Source organism: Arvicanthis niloticus, chromosome 9 (assembly GCF_011762505.2).
Source record: "Arvicanthis niloticus isolate mArvNil1 chromosome 9, mArvNil1.pat.X, whole genome shotgun sequence".
NCBI lineage: Eukaryota > Metazoa > Chordata > Mammalia > Rodentia > Muridae > Arvicanthis > Arvicanthis niloticus.
Genome location: NC_047666.1, coordinates 71,344,085 through 71,371,521, shown reverse-complemented (window position 1 = coordinate 71,371,521; position 27,437 = coordinate 71,344,085). Strand labels below are relative to the sequence as shown.

Sequence of the window (27,437 nt, the reverse complement as noted above, 5' to 3'; positions counted from 1 at the left end):
CATTTAACAGTAGCTTCTTTAGGTTTATTTAAATTAAATAATGCCGTTTAATCCATATTTTTATGTTGTCTGATATATATATGTATATATATATATATGTATATATATATACATATATATATACATATATATATGTGTGTATGTGTTTATATATAAACTATATATAGTTTGATTTATCAACATACAGTTTTTATTTTACATTCTTGTATTGCTATTTTGAATATGCAGTTGTTTTTCTATTAGATAACTATGATATTCTCCATTTTAGATCCAACTGAGGAGCCAGCACCACAGGCCACCAACACAGTTGGTTCCGTTATTGGAGTAATTGTCACCATTTTTGTGTCTGGAACTATATACTTTATCTGCCAAAGGATGCTGTGTCCTCGTATGAAGGGAGATGGGGAGACCATGACTAATGACTATGTGGTTCACGGCCCAGCTTCTGTGCCTCTTGGGTATGTTCCTCACCCAAGTTCTCTGTCTGGATCTCTTCCAGGTAAGTGAAGAGCAGTTTATGAGAATCTGGTTTTGTCCAGTTTTAAGTTCTAGGATTACAAACTACTCTGGGTTTAAGGAATTGTGAGAACTTTTTTTTTTTTACACTGTCTTTCTATGCAGAAAGACTTAAGTATGACTTTGTCTGCCAGCTCCATGCCTCTGACTGCACCACTGAAAATAAGTCAGTCAGTGCTTGGTGAATACTTACACTGTTTAATTTCAGCACAAGGGGCCCTGAGGCTGTCAAGTGTGGGAATAAAGGAGTGGAAAGACACCTCAGTTTGCTGTGTACAGACAAGGACTTGGGGATAGCTGGTTGATGAGGAGGGAAAGACGTACTGCCCTCTGTTCTCTCCTGATCTAACGCTCACAGTGCTGTGAAGTTGGTTCAGGCGTAGCCAAATGCCAGTGTCCCCCCTGGCTATATTATTTTTGGGCAGCAAAGGTTTTCCCAGTATTTTGTGGTGCCTTTAGTGAAAAGATTATGCATCTGGAGGAGATGACTGGTCACAGATCTCTGAAAATAGGAATTTACTGTGGTTGTGGCTCTCAAAAAAGCCGTACTATTTAAGCTGGGAATAATGATGCTTCCTTGTTGCCACACCAATTTGTACTACATAGAAATGGGAACCTACTTGGAACAAATAGAATTTTTATATTTAGCATTAGGAGTTTTGAGTTCAGAGCTGTCCGTTCTGTAGTAAAGAAGTATCTTCTATGAATTGTGTTTGTCTTATAAAAAGGCTTGGCGTTCTTTGGAGCTTATCTGTTGGTTTGATCTACTCTGGTTTACAGTTTTCATCCCCACAGTCGTGTCCCTAAGTTTTCCATGAAAACCTCTCACTTTGAAGGGCTGTTTCCCCGGAGATGGTCAGGTGGCTGCTATTTGACTTTATTTGAGGCCAGTTCTCAGAAAAACCTTTCATTTTGACATTCATTTCCCTTTTCCATGAATTCTTCACAGCTATTATTAGGAGAAGAGGGCGTTTGCTGCTTTAGTCAGTGTGCTCGTAACCTGAGTGTTGATTAGCTGTTTTATGTATATTTACAGATGTTGCTCACCCTTCATTTTTCTTTTCTTCAGGAATGTCTCGAGGCAAATCAATGATCAGTTCCCTCAGTATCATGGGGGGAAGCAGTGGGCCCCCCTACGATCGAGCGCACGTCACGGGAGCATCCTCAAGCAGTTCTTCAAGTACCAAAGGCACTTACTTCCCTGCGGTGAGCAGTCCACTCTTGCTTTTCCTACACTGGTACAGTGCATAGCGTTAGATGGATTCATTTAAATGTGGTACTCAGCGATAGTAGTATAAAAATAGTTCTGGGCATCAGACTTAAGTACATAGGATTCAATGGAGAACTTACCACCCCCTCCTTGTGCTTGTAGACTTTTAAAATTTACTGTCTAACAACAAACATAGTTGAAAGCATCAGATAATAATTTCACAATTCAGGTAAAAGTTAAACTACTAAAGCACCAAAGAGACTTACGAAATGTAGCAGCATGTGGCTGGGGAGATGGTTCAGTCCGTAAAATGCTTGTCTCGTAGGCAAGAGGACCTGGGTGCCATCCCTAGCACAAGATAAAAGCTGAGCCTCACTCATAACCTAGGACTGCAGAGCAAGGAACAGGAGGACCCCTGGTTCACTGGTTAGCCAGTCTAGACTAGTTACTGAAATCCAGGCTAATGAGCCAGCCTGTCTTAAAGGAGGTGGACAGTGTTCCTGAAGATGACAGTTAGGGTGTCTTCTCTCCTACAGGTGCATGTGTGCACACATGCTCTTGTACGTACATGTATGAAAATAAAATTTAAGAGGAAGGACACTTAGAATTCCTCTTAACTTACTAGAAATTCTGTTTAAAAAATTAAAACCTGTCTGTGCCCAACCTGCCAGTGCTGGAGGTGAATGTTTTCCCACCACCTGGCACTGGTCAGGACGGAGACTGTGGCCTAGGAAGGGAGCCACAGTCTTGAAGTGCTGTCCAGGCGGTTGCTTTGGAAAGAAGACTATGATAATACTGCAGCGGGGAAGAATGGACACAAAGATGAGGGGACAGAGATCTGTGGAGATTTCCTTAGTTTAATATTCATTGTTCTCCTTTTAGATTTTGAACCCGCCACCATCGCCCGCCACAGAACGATCCCATTATACTATGGAATTTGGGTATTCTTCCAACAGTCCTTCCACACATAGGTCCTACAGGTAAGAGACACCCTTTCCATGTTTCATTTGTGAACATACTAAGTGTCAAATGAACAGACCATGATCACCAAAGAAGGAATAGAATTTTTGACATTGTCCACCTGTAAATCCTTTCTTTCTCCGAGCATTTTGTATTTTAATAGGCTGTTATACAAGCTGGCTTTTAGAGTCATGTAGTTGAGAACTGGGTAAGACAGGTCAGAGAGTTGTAAGAACTTGCAAACAGCAAGAGTATACACATTGAAAGAAATCAGAATCTGAGTTCGAGGCCAGCCTGGTCTACAGAGTGAGTTCCAGGACAGCCAGGGCTACACAGAAAAACCCTGTCTCGAAAAAAAAAAAAAAAAAAAAAAAAAAAAAAAAAGAAAGAAAGAAAGAAAGAAAGAAATCAGAAGATGGTTGGCTCATATGTCACTGTGACCTGGAATGAGAGTTTTATGTAGTTAGTTGCCTGGTACAAACAAGTTTCCCTAAAATGAGCGGAGCATATTTATAAGCCGCCACAGGAATGGCGGCCTGAGTTCATGTGAGTGTGCTGTGCAGGTCACTCTGCCGACCTCTTCAGATGTCAGCAGAGGCTGTCTGTGGGCCTCCCTCCATGTATGCGCGATGCCATTCAGATGATGCTTACTTTCAGTCACAGTGACCTAGTATGACTGCAGTGACAGAGATACAGTGGAAACTGCCTGCTCGCGTCAGCCAGGACCAATAGGGCTGGCTCACCCCAGTAGGACTGTCCATGAGAAATTGTAAGGTTTCTGCATGCCCCAGTTCTGTTCTAAACAAAAGCAGAGAAAGACCTGAAAATTGAAAAGTTAAAATTTCATGTAACAACTGAGTTAATTCTGCTTGAATAAAACATTGAGCATAGTATGTGATTGCATTGAATCAGTTTCTAAATCATTCTTATGTTAGGTCTAAAATCTGTGTCAAACTTTCTGTCATTTGCCATGATTTTTAGATTTACAGAATTTTGTTGATCGACTTCCTTTTTTTCCTTTTTGTTATAAGACTGGAATTATTTAGCTTTTTAAATTCTAATTCTGAAAATCTTCCCAGCTGACACCTGCTTGGACAGAAAGATGAAACAGAACAGCAAAAGTGCTCTGGTAGTGTCCTGTCTGTACTGATGCTGAAGCCTGCTCAGCGTGGCTGCAGGGCCAGGCTTCATGACAGTAGAAGATGTGGGTGCTGTGTCACCAGGAAGTTTATGAAGTCCCCATCAGTTAGTCTTGCCCTTGCCCCTTGTCTTGCAGTCACTATACTTTAGAGACAGCTATTGCATGAATCTTTAGGATAAGTATAAGATCAGCTTGACTGTACTTACAGTAAAAGTCCTAAGAGATCATTCATGGACAAGCCAGTGCTGTAGTCAGCTCTACCTTCAGGAGTGTGCTCCTTGCCATGTCATTTTTTAAAATCATATTACAAATTTACTAACTAGGTTACTTAGAAAGGTAAATAAACAAGTATAAACATGTTAGACTCTTACTCTGCTATAAAGTTCACTGACTGTCTATTTAACATTAATCATTTTGATCCTCAGTTGAAACCATACTTAGGACAGTATGCCCACAGAAATCAAAACTCCTTGCAAGTTAGAGGGGTTTCCCTTTGGACACGTTAGTAATGGGATAGATCTGCCCTCACTGAGGTTCAGACATCGTTAAGTTACCTACCAGGCAAATTATGAAATGACTAAAGAATGTTGTAAGACTGTAGACTGTGAAGACCCATTTCACATGCTGATGCTACAGGACCTGCTGAGATCTGTGGGTGTGAGGTGTGTGGCAGAGGTGTGCCAAGGCTGGCGGTGAGCATGCTTGCTCTATGTGGGCAAGGCCCTGGGGTTCAGCTCCCAGCACCAGGAGAAAAACACTGCTTTTCTAAAGTGCATTGATAAGTACAGCTCTTGAGTTGGTTTGTTTTTATTCTTTTATTTTATTTTTCAATATGTTACTGAGGGTCAAACCCAAAGCCTTGTGTACAGCATATGCACTAAATTTACCTCAAGATAGAATAGCTGTTTGGGGCCCAGGTGAGTTCCTCTGTGCTCTGCAGATCCATCACTCCATCCGTTTTTTACTTGCATAGGTCTTCCTTTGTTGATGTGCTATAATGCTTTTCATCCGTGTCCATGAGAAGCAGTGTCTCTTTGGTTGTGCTCGTTCTGGGCATTAAACCCATGGCCACACTGCACATGCCAGGCAAGGACCGCCCATCCACCATACGGATTTGAGCTGCAAGAGCTCATGGCCTTCAGTCTGCCTTCTGATACAGTATGCATCTGTGAAACTAACTGCACTTCTTTATTGCTTTCCTGTTCTAGCTACAGGCCTTACAGCTACCGGCACTTTGCACCGCCCACCACACCCTGCAGCACTGATGTCTGTGACAGTGACTATGCTCCTAGCCGGAGAATGACCTCAGTGGCAACAGCTAAGGGCTATACCAGTGACTTGAACTATGACTCAGAACCTGTGCCCCCACCACCCACACCCCGAAGCCAGTACTTGTCGGCGGAGGAGAACTATGAAAGCTGCCCGCCTTCTCCATACACTGAGAGGAGTTACTCCCACCACCTCTACCCACCACCACCCTCCCCCTGCACGGACTCCTCCTGAGGAGGGCCCCTCCTCCTCTGACTGCCTCCACCGGGACATGTAAATACACATCTGGTTGAGATCTGGAGGGGGGGAGGGAGCTATAGAGAAGAGTGAGGCAGATCCTGTACAGTTAACATTATAAAGTGGGTGGGGTACTGGAGATATTTGTACAGAAGAAAAGAATATTTATATATTTTCTTAAAACAGCAGATTTGCTGCTTGTGCCATAAAAGTTTGTATAAAAAATAAATTTGTACTAAAAGTTTTATTTTTGCAAACGAAATACACAGAGCATGCCTTAAGCCCAGTGAAGAGACTGAGTACAAAGGAAACAGGAAAAGAAAGGCATCACTGACCAGGAATGTCTGGGTTTTAATGATACCAAAAAATAAAAAAGGAGAAAGTAATTCCATCTCAGAGTGGCAAACTTGGAAGTAGCCAAGTTGCCTTCAGGTTAACTAGCATTTGAGGGCTGACAAGTCAAGAACCCATGAAAGAAGAAATAACAGTGCTAACTTTGGACAAAGGGCTTTGTTTTCTCCAGGAATCCAAGAGTTTTCATGAGGAACTAGGTCCTTGTGAGATCCTCTGTGAGTGCTGCTGTCATAGGGGCTGAAGTGTCTCTTGCCGGACGCTGTGGAGCTTCTGAGAGCTCACGCCTGTCACAGTTCATGCTAACACCAGCTGCGTTCCTGGGCTGCCTCCCCAGCGCCTTGCAGACCGTTTGCTAAGAGCCATGATTTATTTAAGCTTTTTAATCTGACGGATTGATTAAATGGAATATACTCAACACGAGATTGAATTGATTTCAGTGTACCTACTATGTTTGTTCAGCATTCGGCTGAGCTTTTAAGTTGTTGGCTGTTTTTGCATAATCAGAAGTTAGCCATATTATTGGTCTTCCATGATTGTTTTAATGCTCATTAAAGTGTCTTTTTACAACATATAAAAATGCTTAAAAACCACAAATCTAACTGTTATATTCTTGTAAATTAGTTTTGTATCCTTGCAGCATACAATATCACAGTGTGAAATCATTTTATGTATTTTTTTAGTAAAACATTTCAATGTGCTCTGGTTAGAAACAGTCTGTTTAAAAAGAAATTGTTCTTGTTAGTATTGTTAGTAGGCTCCCTGTGTGAGCTGTTTGTGACACCTTGCCTTTCTGTGGAGCAGCTTTTCTCAGTACTGTGTGCAGGCAGCCTCTGCCAGTGTGGTTGGTGTGAGGCACCTTCTTGTTACGCACTGTGAATGTGTGTGGTCACACGATCCAGTCTGTCCTTACAATCTCCTCCTGAGTTGCTCTGTGTGTTCTTTCCTATCCCATTACAAATTAAGACAGTTTCACAAATTTAACAGTGGGGATTAAATGAGAAGATACTGAACTTCTCAGCTGCAGGAACTTGAGCAGTGGAGATAATGGAAGCCTCTCCTGTCCCGTGCCTGACCTGCTGTCACGTACCAGGCTGCTCTGTCTGTCACTGTCGGGGCTGGCCTGTGGGATGACCCTGCCAGATGTTAGTGTCCTGCTTTCACATGTGTCTAGTACTCCTCTCCTAAAGTTGAACTGTTTTTAAGCTAGTATGATTTTTACCTTAACAGGTGTCAATTAATTATTGAATATATTTTTTAAGTTATATATTGATGTGAGGCCTCTCTGAGTTTCGGAGCCTAAGGGGAAACAATGAAAGAAATTATTCCAGAATTTTGGCATTAAGAATTAAGTAACTTTAAAAAAAAAAAAAAAATCCAAAACACCTAAGTATATTTTTAAGGAGAAAAAGAATCCTTTCAGAATAATTCTTGGGTTGTTGGGGACGGCTTAGTGAGAATCAGGAGCCCTTATCTTTCATATAAGTAAATGGCAATCCATCCGCGTCTTGCATTTCAGTCAGATAAGCATTAACTCTTCCTGTTACTGAGACAAAGTGCACAGAGTCTAAGACAGACTGGACACTGAACTTGCCTTCTGTGACACACAGGCCACTCGATGCTTACGTGAAGAAGGGAGGGTAGCAATACTGGGTATCAGTCAGAATTGGAGAATTCTATGTTTACATTTTAGTGTGCGTCTTTATCTGGTGGGCTTCCCATGTAGAGACTTGCACTGTAGTGCTCTGGGAAGGGCGTGGCTTGCTTCATCTCAGTCCAAGTGCTTGTGCTGGGGTAGCAGTGGCCTCTTCTTGCAAAATACTAATTTGTGTGCCAATTTGTTGAAATGATTTGAAGGCGGTCCAGGTTAGTCTCGGTATCCTCTTTCTGGGGCAGCTCAGCTGCAGTGAAGACTTCTGGGAGTACTTTTTGATGAGGGTCATTACGTTTGGGAGAGATGATAGTGATACTCAAGTTACATGGACAGTTAAGTTTAAGTAAACTGTGTCTCAATTACTGAACACAGAAAAATGAGGAAAAATAAACTTACGAGAACACAGTTGGGGAAAGGGAAAAGATAGTTTAAATTAGGTTGCATCTAGATTCATTACTTAAGGGAGAACATGAATAAAATTTGATTAGGTTTCATAGTGACATGGGTATTTATTTTGAACGCACATCTTAAAGTAGGCTTGCTTACTGATGGGAGAGTGTATGAGGTGAGCTTTTGTCCAGCTTGCTTTTGTACACTGCAGTAAGCTTTTCTGCACTGCAGTCTTTTATAACTAAGACTTAGACTTGATTCATTTGGAGCATGAGTCTTCTAACCAAGGCCCAAGAATTCTTGGTTAGGTCAGATAAATGACAACGGAAGGAGAGGTTTAACCTGGAGTTGGTGGCTAGAATGTTAGTATTTTTCTTCCATTTTTAAATTTTACAATCTTTCTCACAGTGCATACTAAGTTGTAAAAATAGCCATCTATTTTAGGTAACTTTTTTGGGGGGAGGGGAGGGAACATCTTTTTGTTTTGTCGTAAAGGCCCATCAGTGAACACATTTGAGTTCATAGCTGTGTAATTACCTCATCAGTTAATTGAGATGTGCCCAGAGATGAAGAAGGCTTTCTGCAGGGAAGCCTGCTTCCCCACAAGGCGCAGAAACAAGTCTTGTTTTGTTGAGCCTTGATATGTCCTGCTTTTAGTGACTGTGCAGTGCTTGGTGTAGCCCTTGTAACTTTATGGAAAGAATTATAAACTGATGTCTTATCAAAATTAGACTATAAACAGGCGTTTGGGTATCAGTTGGCTGGCAATATTTTAATAATTCACAAATGAGAGCCATGTTCAAGTGCGGGTGTAGACTGAGTCCTAAACAAGGTTATCATCAGGCATTAGTTAAAATGTCAGAATCCCTTTTAATCTTAGGGTTTCCTTATCCCAGGCCTCAAACAGGCCGTGAGACAAGGTGTGCTTTCAGGACGTCTAGGAGACATTGCTTTGTAATAGTGGCAAGATTTGGCTTTTGAAACCCTTAGGTTTTTAAAGCAAGGACATTGGGCCTCAGATACAAGACTACAGATTTGTGACCTAAGTCCTACGCCTTATGGATCCATATTGTCCATGTCTTTCTCTGACTGAACAACTCCCTGAACCCACTCACACCTGAGGAGAGGAGAGGCAGATGCTCGGGTTTACCTATTAATGACTTAGCGTCAAGCCTCCGACTTTGCCCTCAAGGTGAAGCCTTCAGGGAAGGAAACTCTCATTTTTAACATTGTTTTCACATTGTCACAAGGTATTTAAAACGCATTCCTGATTTTATTCCTAGGGAGTTTTTAGAATTACAGATTGATTTCTTGTACTCAGAAGCAGACTATGGCCCAGCACACTAATCATTGGATATTTCTTCCATCATGGGTTTTAGACGGCATGCTTGTGCCTAACTGTCCATTGGGGGCTGGCTTTGTTTTTTCCATCAAATATAGGAAAGTGGAGGGGGTGGTATAGCTGTATATCCATGTGGCTTTGTATCTATATCAATGCCTAAATATGAGTATTAAGCAGAGAGAAAAGCAAGGAGACTGCTTCAGTCAGTCTGGTGAGAGGGAAAGAGGATACAAGAGGCGGGACTTGACTGGCCTTGTTGCAAGTGAAGGATCTGGTGCTGCTTTTGGATGTTTGTCCTTTATGAGTCTAAACTTTTTCTTAAGCTTTAATCTTTATCATTGTCTTAAAGTCAGCTGGTGTTTCTTGTACATCGACTTTGGTACGATGGTGCTTTGCAAGGATGTATTTATATTATAATGGCCAACATTTGGTCAGCCCTTGTCCACTTATTCACTTCCCCCTTTTTGTAAAATAAGTGCTTTAATTATAAACTGTACAAATACCTTGTATAAACCCCCTTTTTGATTATTACAAAAAGCTGAATTGTAACAAATGAAATGTTGATTTTTATAATAAAACATTGGAAAAATCAGTGGAAAAATGGAAATTTTTTTTTGTATTATAATAAGAAATAATGAAAATGGCTGTGCTTTGTGTGATTAACACTGCTGCATTTCACACACAACAAATGCAGCTTTGAGGTTTGCATGAAGAACTGAAAAGGGTGGTTGGCTGGTTTGGGGCCCAAGCACCTGTGCCTAGTAAGAACCACAGGCTTCCTGGGTATTGCTGTGTTCTTGTTGATGGAGTTGTAGGAGCAATGCCCTTTCCGTCTCTCATATTAACCATAAAGTGGTGTTGCTTTTTCTGGTGTGGAGCTCAGTGTGACACTGCCATGTAAGATTTGTGGAGCTAAACCAATGAGAACGTCAACAGCAGGTCCCACTGAGTCTCACACTGCTGATTTGATGGAACTCGACAGTTTAAAATGGAAGCCAGATTCTAATGGGTCTGAACAGGTGCTCTTGATTCCTCCTGAGAGAAGTCTTGTTATTTCCACTTTTCCCTTATGAGGAAGTAGGAAAGGCCTACTATAAAGGTCATGCCATTTCCAGTTACAGAAAAAGCTGAAGCTTTACTTGAATCTAATGTGGTCTCAAGGATGGTGAGAAGCCATGTGTATCTGGGGCCTCCTCTTGCCAGATAGGCTTTTGGTAACATAGTTAACAGTCCTTTTATTTTTGTATTCATTACCTTGGGTATGCAGCTTGTTTTGTTTCTATAAATTTAACTCCTGATGAATTATTGTGTCTAGTACTCAGTCATTTATACCAATATGGCGTCTACACGTTGGGCTCATTATGGAAGCTTTCTACTTGAGTCTTGCTTTTGTGAATTCAGATTTAGTCAAAGTAGAAAATCGACCTTCCCCTATAAAAAGGTTAAAATAATGGGATAATTTTACTAAAAATCTGGCAAGCATTTACTGTGCAGCAAGCATTATACTGAGTTCTCCTTTTACCACATTCAAAAGTAATCAACTGATTGATGGCCAGACTTGATAGGAAATGCCCCCTGGAAGATGAACATCTCTAGTCAGAATTTCTATCAAAAACAGGTTGTTGGTGCAGAGAAAGATAAGACTGTGACCCAGACTGTGCTCTGTTGTATTGTGATGGGTTGTTGGCACCATGACCAAGGCAAACTTACAGAAGAAAGAGTTTATTGGAGCTCCCAGTTCCAGAGTGTGGATCCATGGTCCTCGGGCAGGTAGGCCTGGTTCTGGAGCAGTAGCTGATGACTTAGATCTTGATCCACAAGCACACCACAGTGGAAGTGCCTGGGACTTTTGAAATCTCATAGCCTGCTCCTCTTCCAACAAGGTTATACCTATCTTTCCCAAACAGTTCCACCAGCTGGGGACCAAGTGTTCAAATATATAAGCCTCTGGGGGTCATTCTCATTCAAACCACAATTGTTAGATCGTGTCTGCACACACTTATTTTTTAGATTTTCTTCATTTTGATTTTTTGGGGGGTTTGGAAGGGGCTTGTTCTTCTTTTGTCTTGACAGCTTCATAAATCCGGCTGACCTTGAACTCAGAGATTTGCTTGTATCTGCCTCCTGAGTACTGGATTAAAAGTGTGCATCATCAAGTCTTTACCGGCATGCCTGGCCCTGTGTTCATTATTCAGTTTATAACTTTCTGATTATTTTTTTTATTCTTTGAGTGATGCGTCACACAAAAGTATGCTTAATTTCTAAATGTTTGGGGGATTTCCATTGTTTTGTTATTTTAAAATTCAATTCCATAAAGGTCAGATTTAGGTTTTAATTTTTTTTGAGACTTGTTTTATGGGCCAGACTGTGGTGATGACAGTGCATGTTTCTTGAGCTCTTGAGAATGTGTACTCTGCTGATTGGTGAGTCTAACTCTCTAAAAGTCAGTGGGATCGCTCATGGCTTTTCAGTGTCCTGAGGATTTTCTGTCATCTCCTGTTACCAAAAAGTGTTGAAATCACCAAACATCCCTGTACAGGCCTCTGCGTGTTTTTATCTTTTTTGTAAATTTTTGCCTGCACCTAAAAGAATTGTTAGATTCTCAAAACTGTTCTGCCTTTAGCATCGTGCAAGGCTTTTCTGTCCATGTGTTCCTTGAAGTCTATTTTTCTGACAGTGATACACCCAGCACACACCTTCTTACTACTCCTGTATATGCTTTTCTATCCTTTTATTTCCTTTCTTTTGTGTATAGATTAAACAAATTAGAAAAAAACAAACAGCCACTAAGGTGGTTCAGCAGCTAGAGGCTCACGTGCTGCCAAGCCTGGGTACCTGAGCTGGACCAGCATAGTGGTCACGATCATTCCCGTTAAATAAATGTAAGTAAAAATGTTAGCTCCACAGGTGTTAGCGGGGTTTTAATTCTTTTGTTTGTTTTGTGTGTTTTAAGACAGCCTTTGCTGGCCTGGAGCTTGCCATGTAGACTAAGCTGGCCTAACTCAGAGATCTGCCTACCACACCCTGAGAGATGAAGTTAGTGGGACTTTATTCTTATCTGCCCGTCTCTTCCCTTTAGTGGAAATGTTTGGCTATTTCTCTCAAGCAGGTGTCATCGTTGTGACTGTCTACTCACCCTTTCCCTCCCTCTCTCCTCCATCTTCTCTATCCCCTCCTCTCTTCAGGAACAGAGCCTTACTTCGTGATTTAGGCTGTAACTATAACATCCAGGCTACCCTTGAACTCTGTCTTCTGCTTCTCATTCATGACTAAGTACAAGTGTGTGCAACCATATCCAGCTTAACTTCCTTCTCTCTCTGGCTTCTTTTGAATTGGCTATGAGTACAATTGTATGTCCCACACGGTCCTTCCAGCTGCCACCAAGGGTACTGCTTTGTGGTGAATGGTGCTTGCTTCCTGACTGCTGTAGTCTACCTGGAAGCAAGTTAGACCTGTTTGCATGTGCTCTTGAACCTCAGAACGAACACTTCCTTTTTCCTTCTTACCCTTTGTCCTCTCCACCCCTCCTGACCTTTAAAGTTGATTAGCAAAAATTACCATCAGCCAAATAGCTGCACATACCTGTAATCCCAGCACTTGGGAGGTAGAAGCATGATCAGGAATTCAAGGTCACCCCCAGCTATGGAGCCAGTTGGAAGTTAGCCTGAGCTGTGAGATACCCTGTCTCAATGACAAGCCTTATCACCAGTTCTAAGTGTACATTTCAGTGGTATTAAACATTCATAATATTTCCATAGCTTTATTCATCATACAAAACTGAGCCGACGTGGTAGGTTTACCTATAAGGCCAGTACTCAGGTGTATGAGACACAGAATCGAGGCATGGCAAGTTCAAGATCAACCTGGACTATAGTGAGAGATCCTGTCACCAAAATAAACAAAAACAAATGACAAAAATGGCTATGACAATACAAATAATAATAAAACAATAATCTGCTCATCAAAATAACCCCCACCACCTTCTTCCTGCGATGCCTGGATGTCTCCATTCAACTTCCTTGTGTGATAGGATCTACTTTAGCCCTTCAAGTGAATGGTGGGATAAATGTACCAAACTTTTGTTTATCCAGCCATTTCTTGGAGGGCAACTGGAGTGTTTGACCTTTTTAGCTGTTGTGGAATAACACTGCTGTGAACGTTAGTTTTAAAATATCTGTTCAAGGACTGGAGAGATGATTCAGTGGCAAAGCCCCTGGCCAGGCTGTTGAGAGTGGAAGTCTTGAATGACTGTGTTGTTGACACGAGCACAGCCATGTCAAGGACTCCGATGCCTCAGACCCCGTGGGTGACAAAGCCTTCCAAGGTGAGACTCAAAGGGATGACAAAGCCATCTTCTGGTCTCACTGTGAATGCTGACAGTGTACGTAGAAATTATCAACCACCTATTTCTCCTCCAGGATGACTGCAGCCTGGGACTGTTTCTCTATAGAGAACTCTTACGGAAATTAACTAATTCTGCTTCCTTGTTCAGCTGTAAGCCACAGACCCACCTCCTTAGTTTGGATGTATAAGATAAAGACGCTGAGGTTCTGGGCTGCATTAGGTGGTCTCCATTATAACGATCTAAGCATACCCAATCTCAGCTTTTCTGTACGTGTGTCTGTGTGTGTGTGTGTCCTTTCTCCGTTCCCTCATTGCCCTGATTAGGTCAGTCCCCGAAGCCATGTAGAGTTCAGCATCACTCAAGCCTGAGGACCAGGGTTTGGATCCTCAGAACCCACATAAATGCTGAATGGGCCTGGTGACTCACTCATAATTCCAGTGCTCAGAAGGCAGATGAGGGAATTCTCACAGCAGGCTTGCTAGTCAGACAAACTATTGATGAGCTATGGGTTTTAACTGTTAGATCCTGTCTCACTGTAAAGAGAGAAGACTTCATGTCAGCCTCTGGCCTCTACACATAAGCATGAACTTGTTTGTGCATCCATGCATGTACACCCCCCCCCACACACACACACACATGTATGCACACCACACATATACTTGCAAAAATAAAGTCTCTGGAGCTCACTATGGTCAAGCAAGATGGTTGAGCCAGTAAAAGTGCCTGCTACTCCAGCCTGACCACCTGGCTTCAATCCCTGGATCCCTTGTAGAGCAAAGAACTGACTTCTAAAAGACAGTCTCTGACCTCCACATATGTGCTGGGGTGCCCCTGTGCACTCACACGCCAAGCCCAATAAAATAAAAATTTTAAAAGTTAGCTGTTCAAGTTTTTGCTTTCAATTCTGCTTGCTGGCCTGAAGGGGTCTGGAGACTGTCTTGACTCAGTCCTTTATCTCCCCATTGGAGTACTGGGATTACAGGTGCTTGTGCTACATGTCAGAATTGTATGTAGGTTCTAGAGATTTGAACCGGGGTCCTCGTGCTTGTATGCCAAGCAAGTTGACTTAGTAAGTCGTCTTCCCAGCCCAAACACTCAAAATTTATTAACATATAAATAAATGTCCTCTTTTGCCTTTGAAAGCTGTGCATGTATACGTTTGTGTGTATATGTACATGTGTGTGTGAAGGCCAGATGTTGAACATTATCTGGCCTTGAACCATAGTTTGCAAGATAGGGTCTTTCTCTGCCCTCAGAGTTTACCGACTCAGCTAGATTGGCTAGTCTTGCAAACCCTGCCTTCGTGTCTCTACTTCTCCATCTCTGAGGTTACCAGTGTGTGCCCCCAGATCTGCCTGCTACCTGGGCAGCGGGGCATGGTGCAGCAAGAATTTCCCTGAGGAGAAAGTTTGAATGTTCCACCTATTCTTCAAACTGGCATTCCTCCTGGCCCTGTGAGCTCTGGAGAGTGCTCTTTTTAGTAGCTCTGGGTGCGGGTCTAAAGCCTTGAGTGGTCTTTCCTTATGTACATGTTGATCTGCGCTCATCTGAAGGCTTGGGGCTGTCTGTAGCTTGCTATAGACACGTTCCCTGTACACTGAAGCCCCCTCCACCGTCCTGGACTCCTGCTCAGAGATTCTGGGTGGTTCCCCTGTTGGAGTAAAGCCAGAGAATGTTTTCCATGCCACATTCTAAAGCAATCAGGGACTCGTGTAGCTTCTCATCTGTCAGCATACAGGTCTCCACTACCATCCCTGTTTCGTTTATTTTGTCTGCAATTAAAGTAAAGCCTCAAGCAGGGGATCAGATCTGGTTACTGTCTCACCACCCCGACTGGAAGCTGCGTATGATTCTGGAATCGCTTGCAGAGTCTGTTATGACTCTGTGTATCTTGGGCCACACTCCAGTCGTACTGATTTACAAGCTGTGGCAGAGAGGCTGGGGTCTGGCTTGCAACCATGTGCCAGGAAGATGCCTGGTGTCAGATGTGTGAAGTCAAACTGCATCTGTGCAAAAGAGCTCCCGAGCCACCGAGAAAGACTGCCCGAGCCAGTTCACAGGGCGCAGACCACTAAATCTGACGTCTGCAGAGGGAATGCTTCGGATCACCCTTGAGAAAAGACATCCAAATACAGCCCCGTGGCAGCCAACAGAGAGTCAGTAAATGACGCATGGTGGGGGTGGAGTGGGGGAGTGGGGGGGAGAAATGAAGGAGTAAATTTGGATTAGGAGAACTGGGGGAAGGAGGCTGGCAGGCAAGCACATTCCAAGTGGAGAGGATGTTGTTCAGGACCCAAGGTGCAGAGACTCGTGACACATCTGGGAAACGGGATCGTTTGGAATGGCTGGACAAAAGACAGAACAGGGAGAGGCCTTCTGTGTCTCCATCTTCGAGACCCAGAGAAAACAAAGGAGGAACTGACTCCTCATACTGTGCAGATTCATGATGCCTTTGATAACAGACGGGCTCCTTCCTTGTTCATCTGTCTGTTCAGGCTACATTCTAGGGGCCAGCAATCCAAAAATGTAAGATCCTGTGATTTTATTTCTTTTTTGTTTGAGACAGGGTCTTACTGTGTAGATCAGATTAGCTTGGAACTTGAAATCCTCCTGCCTCAGCCTCTTGAGTGCTGGAAACTCAGATGTGTGCTACCATCTCTGCCTAAGTGTTTTCTTCTTTCTTTCTTTCTTTCTTTCTTTCTTTCTTTCTTTCTTTCTTTCTTTCTTTCTTTCTTTCTTCTCCTTCTTCTTCTTCTTCTTCTTCTTCTTCTTCTTCTTCTTCTTCTTCTTCTTCTTCTTCTTCTTCTTCTTCTTCTTCTTCTTCTTCTTTTCTCCTCCTCCTCCTCCTCCTCCTCCTCCTCCTCCTCCTCCTCCTCCTCCTCCTCCTTCTCCTCCTCCTCCTCTTCCTCCTCCTCCTCCTCTTCCTCCTCCTCCTCCTCCTTTTTTCCAGTCATATTATCTATAGCAAAAGAGCAACCAATAATTGCTTCAAGAGAGTAGGGGCCTCTGTGCTGAGCTGTGGGCAGCTCACAGTAGGAAAACGGCACAATCAGCTCATACTAGTTAGGTCCCAAGAACTAGTCTGAGCACTTTATGTAGGTTAGCACATTTAGGTAACTTCACAGAAGCCCTACGACGATAACTTACTATTTTAATAGAAAACATTTTTGGAAGGGGAGTGTCGAGACAAAGTCTTGAGCTCATTATGTATGTCTGGTTGACCTGTCTTGCGGCCCTCCCACCTCAGCCCCCTGAAAGCTTGGATGACAGGCAACTCTTTTTTTTCCAGCAATCTTTCAATGTATTTATTTTACTAATTACCCACCATTATGCTACTTCTAAGGAATTCTAATATCCCAGAGCTCAGGCTGGAGAGATAGCACTGTGGTAAAGTGTTGGTCACAAAGGTGTGAGGACCTGTATTTGAATCCACGACCTAAACTGCAGGATGTCACCGTGCACACCTGTGACCCTAGAGCTTTGGCTGTAAGACAGGAGGCAGAGAATGGAGAATCCCAGAAGCCCATGAGCAATCTAGCCTGAGTAAGAAGCGGTGCACAGGCCCCTGCTTCAAACAAACAGGGAGATGAAGACTAACGCTTGAGGTTGACCCTTGACCTCTGTATGTTCTTGCAGTACCTATGTGCCCTCGCTTTTAATTCCATTGACGTGGTGGGGTGCAGGTGTGCCACACAAAGAAATCTGGGAAGATGGTTTTGTACCACAGTAGTTTGTGAAAGTACCATGGTCTTTTTTGAGAGAATGGGTCAACAAGACTTAAAACCCCGCCAGACATAACAGCAAATTCAGGTTTCCTCTCTGACATGAATAGGGACGTCTTCCTAAAGGCAAGTGTGAGATGAGGCATTTATCAGGGTATCCCAGACTCAGTGTAAGGAACAAATAGTACTAGAGACTAAAAGGTAAGCACACACAGTTTATCGTTTCACCTCCATGAGACTGACAGATACACGCCAAGCGCTTCCTCTAGTGTAGCTAACAGGATGGTTTCCACTCTGAACATGTAAAGGTAAAATGACCACTTATCTGTATGGACTCCCTCACCCATTCAGCGGAGGACTCGAATATCCTCAGCAAAGCCCACGCTAATGCGTCCTATGAGCTGGAGAGAGCAAGGCCTCTCCCGATGCCTCTTGAGTCAAAGGAAGGCTGGTTCCTAGACATTTGTCTCCGTCTTCTGTGTATGTTTTCGTTTTCTCCTGAAGTCTATGACGAGAACAGCGGGCACAGGACTGCTGTTGTACAAGCAACATTCCAGGTGACAGGTCTTTGGCTATCTCAGTCTACTTCCTCATGTGATATCCCAAGTATTTTTTCCTAGAGGGAGGAAGGGAAAGAAAATCCTTAGAATTCCAAGTTTGATTCACTGCTGAGGTGAAAACACAGGCTGGGGTTGGGGAGGGTGTGGAAAGGTGACTTGGCATCCTTGGGGTGCCTGCAGAGAAGGCACGGCCAAGGCCCTCTGTTACACATTGGGGCTAACAGGCGGATGTATGAAATATGCAAAAGGGTTTGAGACCCTTTAAGAGTCCCAAAGGTAAGTAAAGAAGCATTGATGTGACAGAGGCTGGAAACTTGTTTTATGGAAGGCGAAGGTCACAGGAGTTCACGTGCTGGTGTGAACACACATCTCCCTCAGCAACAAAGCAGCTTTGGGTATGAAGGTCCCTCCTGTTGAACTTTAGCCATGCTGGCGATTCTGTTTTGTCAGGTTGGTGGAACCTTTGAAAGGTGGAGCATTGCTGGAGGAAGCGGATCAGAGAGTGGACCTTGAAGTTTTAGAGCCTGGCTCCACTGCCTGTTTGCCCAAGATATTCTCAGCTTCACATTCCCACCACCATGGAGCTGCCTTCCCCACCATGGCTCTGTCTCCCCTTCAAACCATGAGATAAAATCACCTTTTCCCTCTTAGGTCACTTCCTGCTCAGCTCTGAGAAAAGTAGCTAATGGGGCAGGACTTGGAGATGGAAGTGGCCTCTCCTTCTGTGACTGATCAAGCCCCTATTGTACAAGTACTGGCTCAGCATCCTTGGTGTACGTAAAGTAACAGAAGCATCGAGGACAAGAGGTACATTGCACTGGCTGGTTTTGTGTGTCAACTTGACACAAGCTGGAGTTATCACAGAGAAAGGAGCCTCCCTTGAGGAAATGCCTCCATGAGATCCAGCTGTAAGGCATTTTCTCAATTAGTGATCAAGGGTGGGAGGGCCCATTGTGGGTGGTGCCATCCCTGGGCTGGTGCTCCTGGGTTCTATAAGAAAGTAGGCTGAGCAAGCCAGGGGAAGCAAGCTAGTAAGTCACATCCCTCCTTGGCCTCTGCATCAGCTCCTGCTTCCTGACCTGCTTGAGTTCCAGTCCTGACTTCCTTTGGTGATGAATATCAATGTGGAAGTGTAAGCTGAGTAAACCCTTTCCTTCCCAACTTGCTTCTTGGTCATGATGTTTTGTGCGGGAATAGAACCCCTGACTGAGACACACATCCATCATATTGTCCTAGGCAAACTGAAGCTGAGTGAGGAAGGTTAATTGCAAGCCCAGGAAACCTGAAATATGGAGACCAGAGCCCAGGGCTTCCTCCCTTCCCTACTCCTTCCTCCTCCTCCTCTACCCTCCCTCCCTCCATGTCTCTCTCTGTGTGTCTCTGTGTCTCTCTCTTTCTCTCTTTCTCCACTCCCCCTCCTTTCCTTCTTTAGGTTTCACTCTGTAGCCTAGGCTAGCCTAAGTTTCACAGCTATCATCCTATCTCGGCCTCCTGAGAGCTAGGATTATTCCAGTATCACCATGCCCAGCTCACACTTCCCTAGGTGGTATCAATTTATATTTGTTCACAAATATCCCTTTATCAATAGCCCTTTGTTTTTCAATGCTTTCCTGGTGCTTTGGCAAAGCCAGTTCTCAGCATCACTTCTCCTTCTCTCTTCTACTTGACACTCTCCAAATTAAACCTACCTAAGGCCAAGAGTTAAGATTAAGGTTCATCACAACCCCGGGTAGCCAAATATGCAGGGACAGCACAGAGCATAGGGCGGGTGGATGTAGTACACGAGGAGACTGCTTGCCTTGCACTCTCAAAGTCTGGGTTTGAGCTCCAGAACAGGCAGAAATAAAAAAGGAAGTACCTAAATCCTAGCATTTAGGAGTTAGAGGGAGGAAGTCCAGGAAGTCAATGGTATCTTGAGCTACATGAGAGTCTGTTTCAAAAAAACGAAAGCAAAAAATATATAAACAAAAAGAATGGAAGAAACAAAAACAATCAAATAAATAGGTACTGGGAGCACCTTAGCAGTGGAGCACAGATCAACATGTGCATGTGAGGCCCTGGATTCAACCCCTAGAAAGACATACGTACACAGACACACACATACACACACACACACACACACACACACACACACATATACATACACACACAATCACAGACACACAAACATACATACATACAAACATACATACAAAGACATAGACACAGACACATACACACAAATACACACAAACACAGACACAGAGAGACAGAATACACACACACATATATGCATACATATACACACTCAGAGACATATATACACACATACACATGCAAAAAATTAGACACACACATACACAGACATACTCATAAACAGAGACACACATGCACACATACATTCACACATGAATATACACATATACACACAGACACACATGCACACATGCACACACATATACACACAGAGACACACATATACACTCACAGACACACACATGCACACACATATACACATACATAAACACATGCACACACAAAGATATACACACACAAACACATATATACACAGAGACATACACACACACGTACACACACAAACACACATGTACACACACAGACACACATGCATACACACAGACACATGCACACACAGACACACATGTACACAGACACACATGCATATACACTGATACACACACAAACACATATATACAAACACACAGACACACAAGCACTCACACATATACACACACCCTTCAGCAGCTGCATGAATTTCTAATCTCTGAAAAGCCCCTTCTAAATTCCTCCAGAAGGACTCATCTGCTTCCTCTGACTGACTCTTCTTTTCTCTCTATCGAGCAGCCAAGTTAAATAGTTAGAACATTTGTCTTCACTTCTTTTGTCTGATTACTGGAATTGGAGCCATTTAAAAAATTATTTATCAAAAATATAATTATACCATAAAATTCTCCCTGCTAAAGTGCATAGCTTAATGGCTCTTCCTCCTCAGAACTGTACAGCTATCACCCCTGACCCGAGAACCCTTCCACCACACCCGAAAGAAACCCTATGCTTATTCGTGGTGAGCCCCAGTCCCTCACTGTCTTTCTGTTTTCATGAATGTACTTATTTTGGACATTTTACATGAATAGAACCATATAACAAGGGGCATTCTTATCTGACTTCTTAGCATAATGGTTTTTTTTGTTTTATTTTTCAATCATGTATATGCATGTGTGTCTGTGAGTGTGGGCACATAAGTGGTGGTGGGGTGGGAGGGCTATAGAGGCCAGAAGAAGGCATTGGAACCCTGGGAACTGGTGTTACAGGTAGTCATGAGCGGGCCAACATGGATGATGGGAATCAAACTTGGATCCTCTGAAACGGCAGCAAGTGCTCTTCTGAGCCACCACTCAGCCCAGCATAAAGTGTCATAAGGTTCACCGGGCTTTATTTCCTTTTGTGGCTCCGGTGTGTGTATAAGTGTGCGTGTGTGCGTGCGTGTGTGTGTGTGCGTGCATGCGTGCGTGCGTGTGTGTGTGTGTGTGTGTGTGTGTGTGTGTGTTCCCTTTTGCTAACTGCCATTATTAATTGATGGGCACTGCAGTTGTTTCTGCTTCATAGCTATCGCAAATAACGAATACTGCCATGAACACTTATGTACACGTTTTGGGTGAAAATATGTTTTCAGTTTCTGAGGTGTGCAGATGGTAGCTTTGTTTTACTTTTTGTGGTGCTTGAGATCAAACTCACTGCCTTCCTCTGCTAAATATGTATTCTACCACTGAGTGGCTACACACCCAGCTCCTGGTGACTCTACTTAACAATTTGCTAACTGCTGGATTGTTCCCCCAAGGGGCTGCACAGTTCTGCAATCCAACCGGTGATGTAATCAGGGGGATTCCAATTCCCACAGCCTCACAGATAATCCTTGCCACAAGCATCCCGGAGGGGAGAGTTCTTCAACGTTTTGGCTTACATCTCCCCATGATTGGAATGAGCATGCAAGCGTCTTCTCTTTTGCTTACTGACTGTTTCTATGGCTTCCCAAAGGAATCGATTTATCATTAAAAAAATTAAATTACTTGTCCTTTTTATCATGGAATTGTAAGAGTCCATTACATCTTCGGAATGTAAATCATTTATTTCAATATATGACTTGTAAAAGTAGTCCCCTATTCTGTGTGTCTGCCTCCCCAACTTAATACTTTTTATCAGTCTGTTTGATTTGAGTTCATTTTGTTCTCTTCTCTCTCTCCTTTCCTCCCTCCCTCCTTCCCTCTCTCCCTCCCTCCCTCCCTTCACCCCTCCCTCCTTCCCTCCCTCCCTCTTCTTTCCTTTCTCCCTCCCTCCCTCTTCTTTCCTCTCTCCCTCCTTTCCTTCCTCCCTCCCCTTCCTTCCTTCTTCTTCCTTCCTTCCTTCCTTCCTTCCTTCCTTCCTTCCTTCCTTCCTTCCTTCCTTTCTCCCTTCCTCCCTCCCTCCATCCCTCCCTTCCTCTCTCCCTCCCCTCTCCCTTCTCTTTCTCTCTCTCCTCCAATCTGTTTTCCTCTTCAATCCCTATCCTTGTTTCCTCCTCCTCTCTCATTTTCTCTCCCTTCCCCTCTTCTCCCCCTCCCCACTCCATACTGGGTATCGAACCCAGGGCCTCATACTTGTCAAACACACACCGCACCACTGAGCTGCATCCCTGGTCATTCCTCTTCTCACTCCCCACCCCCTCACAGTGGTCAGGAAAGGAAGGTAGCATAGGAACTCAAAGGTCCCTTGAGATGAAGAAGGGGGAACTGAAATACTGTTGAGGGATCTAATCCTTTCAGAATTAGTCAGGCAGCTTGAAGTTGGGGGTGGTTAACACACTGCTCAGTTCTCAAACCTGCTCTGAAAGCGGGAAGCAGCAAGGGGTAGAAGGCTGGGCTAAGTGGGGTGCCACTGAGGACAGTGGCAGGCTTTTCAGCTCAGTGGGAATGTATGCCACACTCCTCAGCCTATGAGGAAGACCCAGGGACACTCTGGCCATACCTAAACTCGACTCAAGCATTCTGCTGACCCCTGAAACACAGTATAGAAGAAGCCGAAGGGTAATGAGTGGGGGCTCTTCCTCCTAAGACCAACCTTGGCCACATGAAAGCTCTGAAGGGACCATCTTTCCCAAGTTGGTCAGTCCTTATGTCAGTCTTGAACATGGCAGTTTGTGGGGGAATCTTAGGGAACAGAGGTCCGTGATGGAGGAAGGGCCGAGGCTGAGGCACAGAGGGAAGGAAGCCGTCATGATTGCTCTCAGCTCATCAAAAATAGATGTGAGTCCAGTCGTTCACTCTTCAGTTTGTGTCCCTATGTCCCTGTTGAGATCTCAGCAGCAATGCCAGATCTCAGCTGTGAGCCTGAATCCCCGTGGGAAGATCAGCCTACATCCTGTAGCATCAAGGAGTGTGAACAAGAGTGCCCTGTCCTCATCTGACCAGCAGAATTCTGCTGCTGCAGAATTAGTGAAAAAAGAAATGGCATCCATTGGAACATGTCTCACCAGCTCATTTCCTGCTTCCTCTAACCCTTTGTCCCCTCCCCTGACATACACTCTGAGAGCTCAGTAAATATTTGTGGACAAAGAAGACCATTGCTAAAAATACGGTCCGATGGATGGGACTTGTCTCTTGCCACTCAAGAACTGCTTCACAGATGTGGTCCCTCTGTGATGATAAAATCTTATCATCCATCCCTTGTTAGAGAAGCTGTGTGTGTTGATGTCTCACTGTGTAGTTCAGGCTGTTCCCAAACTCACATTCTTTTTGCCTGGGCTTCCCAAGTGCTCATATGAGCCACAGTGCCTTGCTGAAAGAATTCATTTTCTTAGTGGGTTGCACTTACCCATCCACCGTTCTGCTGCACCCAGGGGGAGAAGTACTCTCTTAGGTACTTGGTCCCGAAGCCCAGCATCCTATTCATTGGGTGGTTGTCAATGGCCGTGAGCTTGGCAATGGCATCTATTGCAAGGGCAGCCTTGAAGCCCTGAGCTTTGACCTCTGATTCTCCTCTGGTGTCCACGTTCCTCAGGAACAGGTTTGTGATGGTCCTGAACGTGGAGTAGGATAGCCCTTCCTGGAAGCTGCTCATCAAAGCCTTGTCTTTCTTTATCTGCGTATAAGAGAAAAAGCAATCAGGAGGCATGGGGAAGGTCATTTCTGCACCCCAAAGCACCAGTAGAGAGACCTTGGACTGCGGTGTCAACCTGGCACTACATCCCACAGAGCCGAGTGGAGCCATGAACCTGCTCTGTTAATCCGTTTCATGGGTACAAATAAGGACAAAACTGAAAATTTTACTCAATACTCAGGTCCTTCCCAAGCACCAGAGATGGGCAGGTGTCATGGTTGATCAAGGCTCACCCACAGGGCCTACAGTCTAGTGGGAATGGAAAATAGTACTGTGTGCTTTTCTAGAGGCAGGGTGATGGATGGGATTCAAGATGTAGGGATGTCTTAGGGTGTACACTCTGCCTTATCCTCTCCGTACAATCTCCTTTGTCGTAGCTATTGATTTCATTGTCATCACAGTATTAGACAAGGAGGAGGAGACCTGGGGGCACAATGGAGGCAGGGAAGACTCCCCATGTGCATTTGTTCACTAAACATAAAAGGAGGGGGCCTGGGGCGATTGCTCAGTGTTCAGTGTGTACTTGCTGCCAAGCCCGAGTTAGGCCCCTAGGATCCATGGTAGGAGGAGAACACAGACTCCTGCAGGCCCTCTGATATACATGCATGTTTCACGGCACATGTACATCCCACCTCACCGCCACAGGAGATAAATAAATATACAAAAAAGAAATCCAGATTCCTTCTCCACTATTCAACCCAATTGATTGCAGCCCTGGCTTCTTCCCATCTGTTGTTCGCTTCCTTTGGATTGCTATGCTTCTCTCGCTTTGTTTTTGGTTTTGTGACAGGCTCTTACTTTGTAGCTCCGGCTGGCTTGAACTCCGCTACCATGCCTGGCACCACATTAATTTTTTCCTCTGGTTGTCGATATTTAATGGCAATTCTACAGATGAAGCCATTCCTTCACCAGGTAATCCTTGACCTGATGGGCGGCCATGAGTGCCAGAGGGTTGAGCCTCACGCTAAGGGGCTCTGAACTGCTGTTTGAGTTCCGTATCCATGATGCTATCAGGTTCCTGTTTCCTCTGAGGCCCATCCTACCCCTGCCAGTGATGTCACAGCTCACACTCTCTGCCCTCTTTTCTTTAGCCCAGTACCCTCAGGTTTCACTCCACACCTTCCCTAGGCCCTTTGTCTCTCCCTTCTTCATGATCTGTCTGTCAAGGCTGTTGGGAGAAGAGCTGTGATCACGCTGAGACTACTGCCATTTGATTCTGCTTTTCCCTTCTGCAGAAGCTCACGTGCTTTGTCTCTGGATCTGACTTCCTCCCAACAGGTCTTGACCACAAAAGAAAAATCCTGACTGTGTACAAAAGGAATCTGGAACAAGTTAGATCCTGATTGACAGACCTGAGAGATGGGTGATTGTCTATGGGCACAAGACGCAGAAGATGTCCTCTGACCACACTATGAGTTTGCTCTTCAGTGTCACCTGAGGACAGCTGTCTCATTAATGAAAAGGGTGGGCCTCCACTTCTCCACCTCAATGGGTTCCCTAAGTTGCACTATGCTAACTCCCTAAGTGAACTGCTTAGACAGACTTTAAGCAGGCACAGTCCAGCAACTGTATGGGAGGATTTCTGAGAGGATCCAGTCTTTGAGCAGCCATGAGACACACACATCCAGGCCGCTGGGCAATTGCAGACACCCAGAGTCCCCTGAGATTCAGTTACATAGGGAAAGAGGTTGATGAAACTCATGCAGAGGGTTTTCATTTTCCAATGTCTCTTCTTACAATAACAGTTGAATTTCTAGTTTCCAGAAATTCCAAGGAGGCTCCAGAAGATTTACTTATGTTTTCCAAAGTGATTCATTCTTGAGATGCTGCCAGCATGAAGATGTGGACTCCAAGGGAAATAAAATTTACGACTAAGTAGAAGCCAGGACTCTGGAGAGGACAAAGGTTAGAGCCCCGCTCCCAATTCCATTGTCTTGCCCTAGTGCGTAGGCGCAGACAGGGATTGTCAGCTCAAGGACCTCCATACCTCTCTTTCCAACTGATCCCCCGAGTATTTCAGCAGCTCAACAATCTTGCTTATTATTTGGTCTTCTCCATCTGTTGGGGACAATAAATATTCCTGTTATTTCTTTCAAAATAATAAACGTTTCTTTCCAGTGGCCGTGCTTGTGTCTTGGTTAGGGATGAAGAGAGGCGCAAACATTCACCTCTGTAGCTGATAAATCCCACCATTCACGACTTCTCCAGTTCCATCCCTTGTTTTCTTGACCTGGTCCATCCTTTCCTTCCCCGAGAAACTTACCACTATATTTACTGTATGAAGGCTGTTAAAGACAGCAGTTCCAAGACACATAATCCTGTCCATGAAGATACGTAGGAGACATTTTCCTCTTATTTATGTTTAATTTTTATTTTTCCACTAGGTTATAGCTACAGCCCATTCCTACCTCACCTGCTGGGGGTCAAAACCAGGGCCTCCTGCTTTCTAGGCCAAAGCTCCATCACTGAGCCATGTCCCCACCCCTCCTTCCTGTTTTCAGGCTATTCCTCAGCAGATGGTACTTATATGAAATAGAAATCCCTTGTGTGTGTGTGTGTGTGTGTGCGCGCGCACGCACCATGTGCATGTGGAGACCAAGGGTCAACATTGGAAGTTTTTCTACCTTAGTTTTTGAGACAGGAGCTCTTACTGAACTGGTGCTGAGCTGGACTGACTGGCTAGATGGGCCTTGTGCTGGACACACAGGTACATGCCCCTGTGCACGGCTTCATATGTGAGTTGGGGTTCTGAACTCAGACTCTGGGTACAGAGAACACCTTACCAGCTGAACCAACTTTTCAGGCCCATAAATTCCACATCAGATTATATTTCTACCATTGTCAGAAAGAACGGAGCCAAACTTACAACCCAAATGAGGAGTAAAATTTGGGGGGGGGGGGAATAATTTGGGGACTAATCTCCTTCTTAAGCCTATTTTATTCCCCCCATGTGGTTTTCTTTTCTTTTTTTTACGTTACTTTTAAACTTGGTTGACTTTTATGTGACTAAAATTTATGCTCTGTTACTCCATGTCTCTACAAGATGGGAATGAAATGAACAAATTCCTGAGGTCCCCAGGCTGAAATGGTAGTTGGATTAAAACGTGGCTGCCATTGGCATGGGCTATGAGGGTTTTCCTTTCACAGCTTGCTACTCAGTAAACACAACGGCAAACATGATCATCACTACAGAGCAGAATCCAAACAGACCAGCCAGAAACTGAGGGAATCGAGTTTCTGACTTACGGCCCGGTCACTTGAAGCTACAGGACCCACAGGTTTGTCTTGGCTAGAGGCAAGGGAGGCCAGGGTATTAATGTAGCCAGGCCCAAGAAGTTGTAGGGAGGAGGAGAGAAGGGTGATAACCTGGACTCACAGCCCTGAGAGAAAAACAGGCCTGTAAATCTCTCCACAGCCCTGTCTGCTTCTGTCTCCCTGGGAAAGATGCAGTGCTGGAGTCTTGGATTCCTCCTGCACACGGGGAGGAGTGCCTTGGCTTAAGCTCGCCTGAGGATATCGGTTTCTACCTCCCAGGCACACTTGGGATGGCAGTAAAGCTTCAGCTCTTTCTTGTTAGCCTGCTTGGAGGGCTCCCCACTCAGAGCCTC

The 27,437-nt window shown here is 44.3% G+C and overlaps 2 protein-coding genes across 3 annotated transcripts in view; one reads left to right on the top strand and one right to left on the bottom strand.

Annotated features, from left to right (window-relative positions):
* Positions 1 to 7,067, top strand: part of Lrp6 (LDL receptor related protein 6) — a 111,897-nt gene extending 104,830 nt beyond the window's left edge. The window contains exons 20-23 of the mRNA XM_034512138.2: positions 269 to 499; positions 1,586 to 1,722; positions 2,609 to 2,706; positions 5,036 to 7,067. Of these exons, the coding sequence (XP_034368029.1) occupies positions 269 to 499; positions 1,586 to 1,722; positions 2,609 to 2,706; positions 5,036 to 5,330 (761 nt within the window). The 3' untranslated portion in view covers positions 5,331 to 7,067. The remainder of the gene's footprint in view (positions 1 to 268; positions 500 to 1,585; positions 1,723 to 2,608; positions 2,707 to 5,035) is intronic.
* Positions 7,068 to 17,332: 10,265 nt separating this feature from the next.
* Positions 17,333 to 27,437, bottom strand: part of Bcl2l14 (BCL2 like 14) — a 42,398-nt gene continuing 32,293 nt past the window's right edge. For both annotated transcript variants that reach the window (XM_034512274.2, XM_034512273.2), the window contains 3 exons: positions 25,817 to 25,887; positions 23,545 to 23,811; positions 17,333 to 17,753 (listed from right to left, as the gene is read on the bottom strand). In XM_034512274.2, the coding sequence (XP_034368165.1) occupies positions 17,715 to 17,753; positions 23,545 to 23,811; positions 25,817 to 25,887 (377 nt within the window). In that variant the 3' untranslated portion in view covers positions 17,333 to 17,714. The remainder of the gene's footprint in view (positions 17,754 to 23,544; positions 23,812 to 25,816; positions 25,888 to 27,437) is intronic.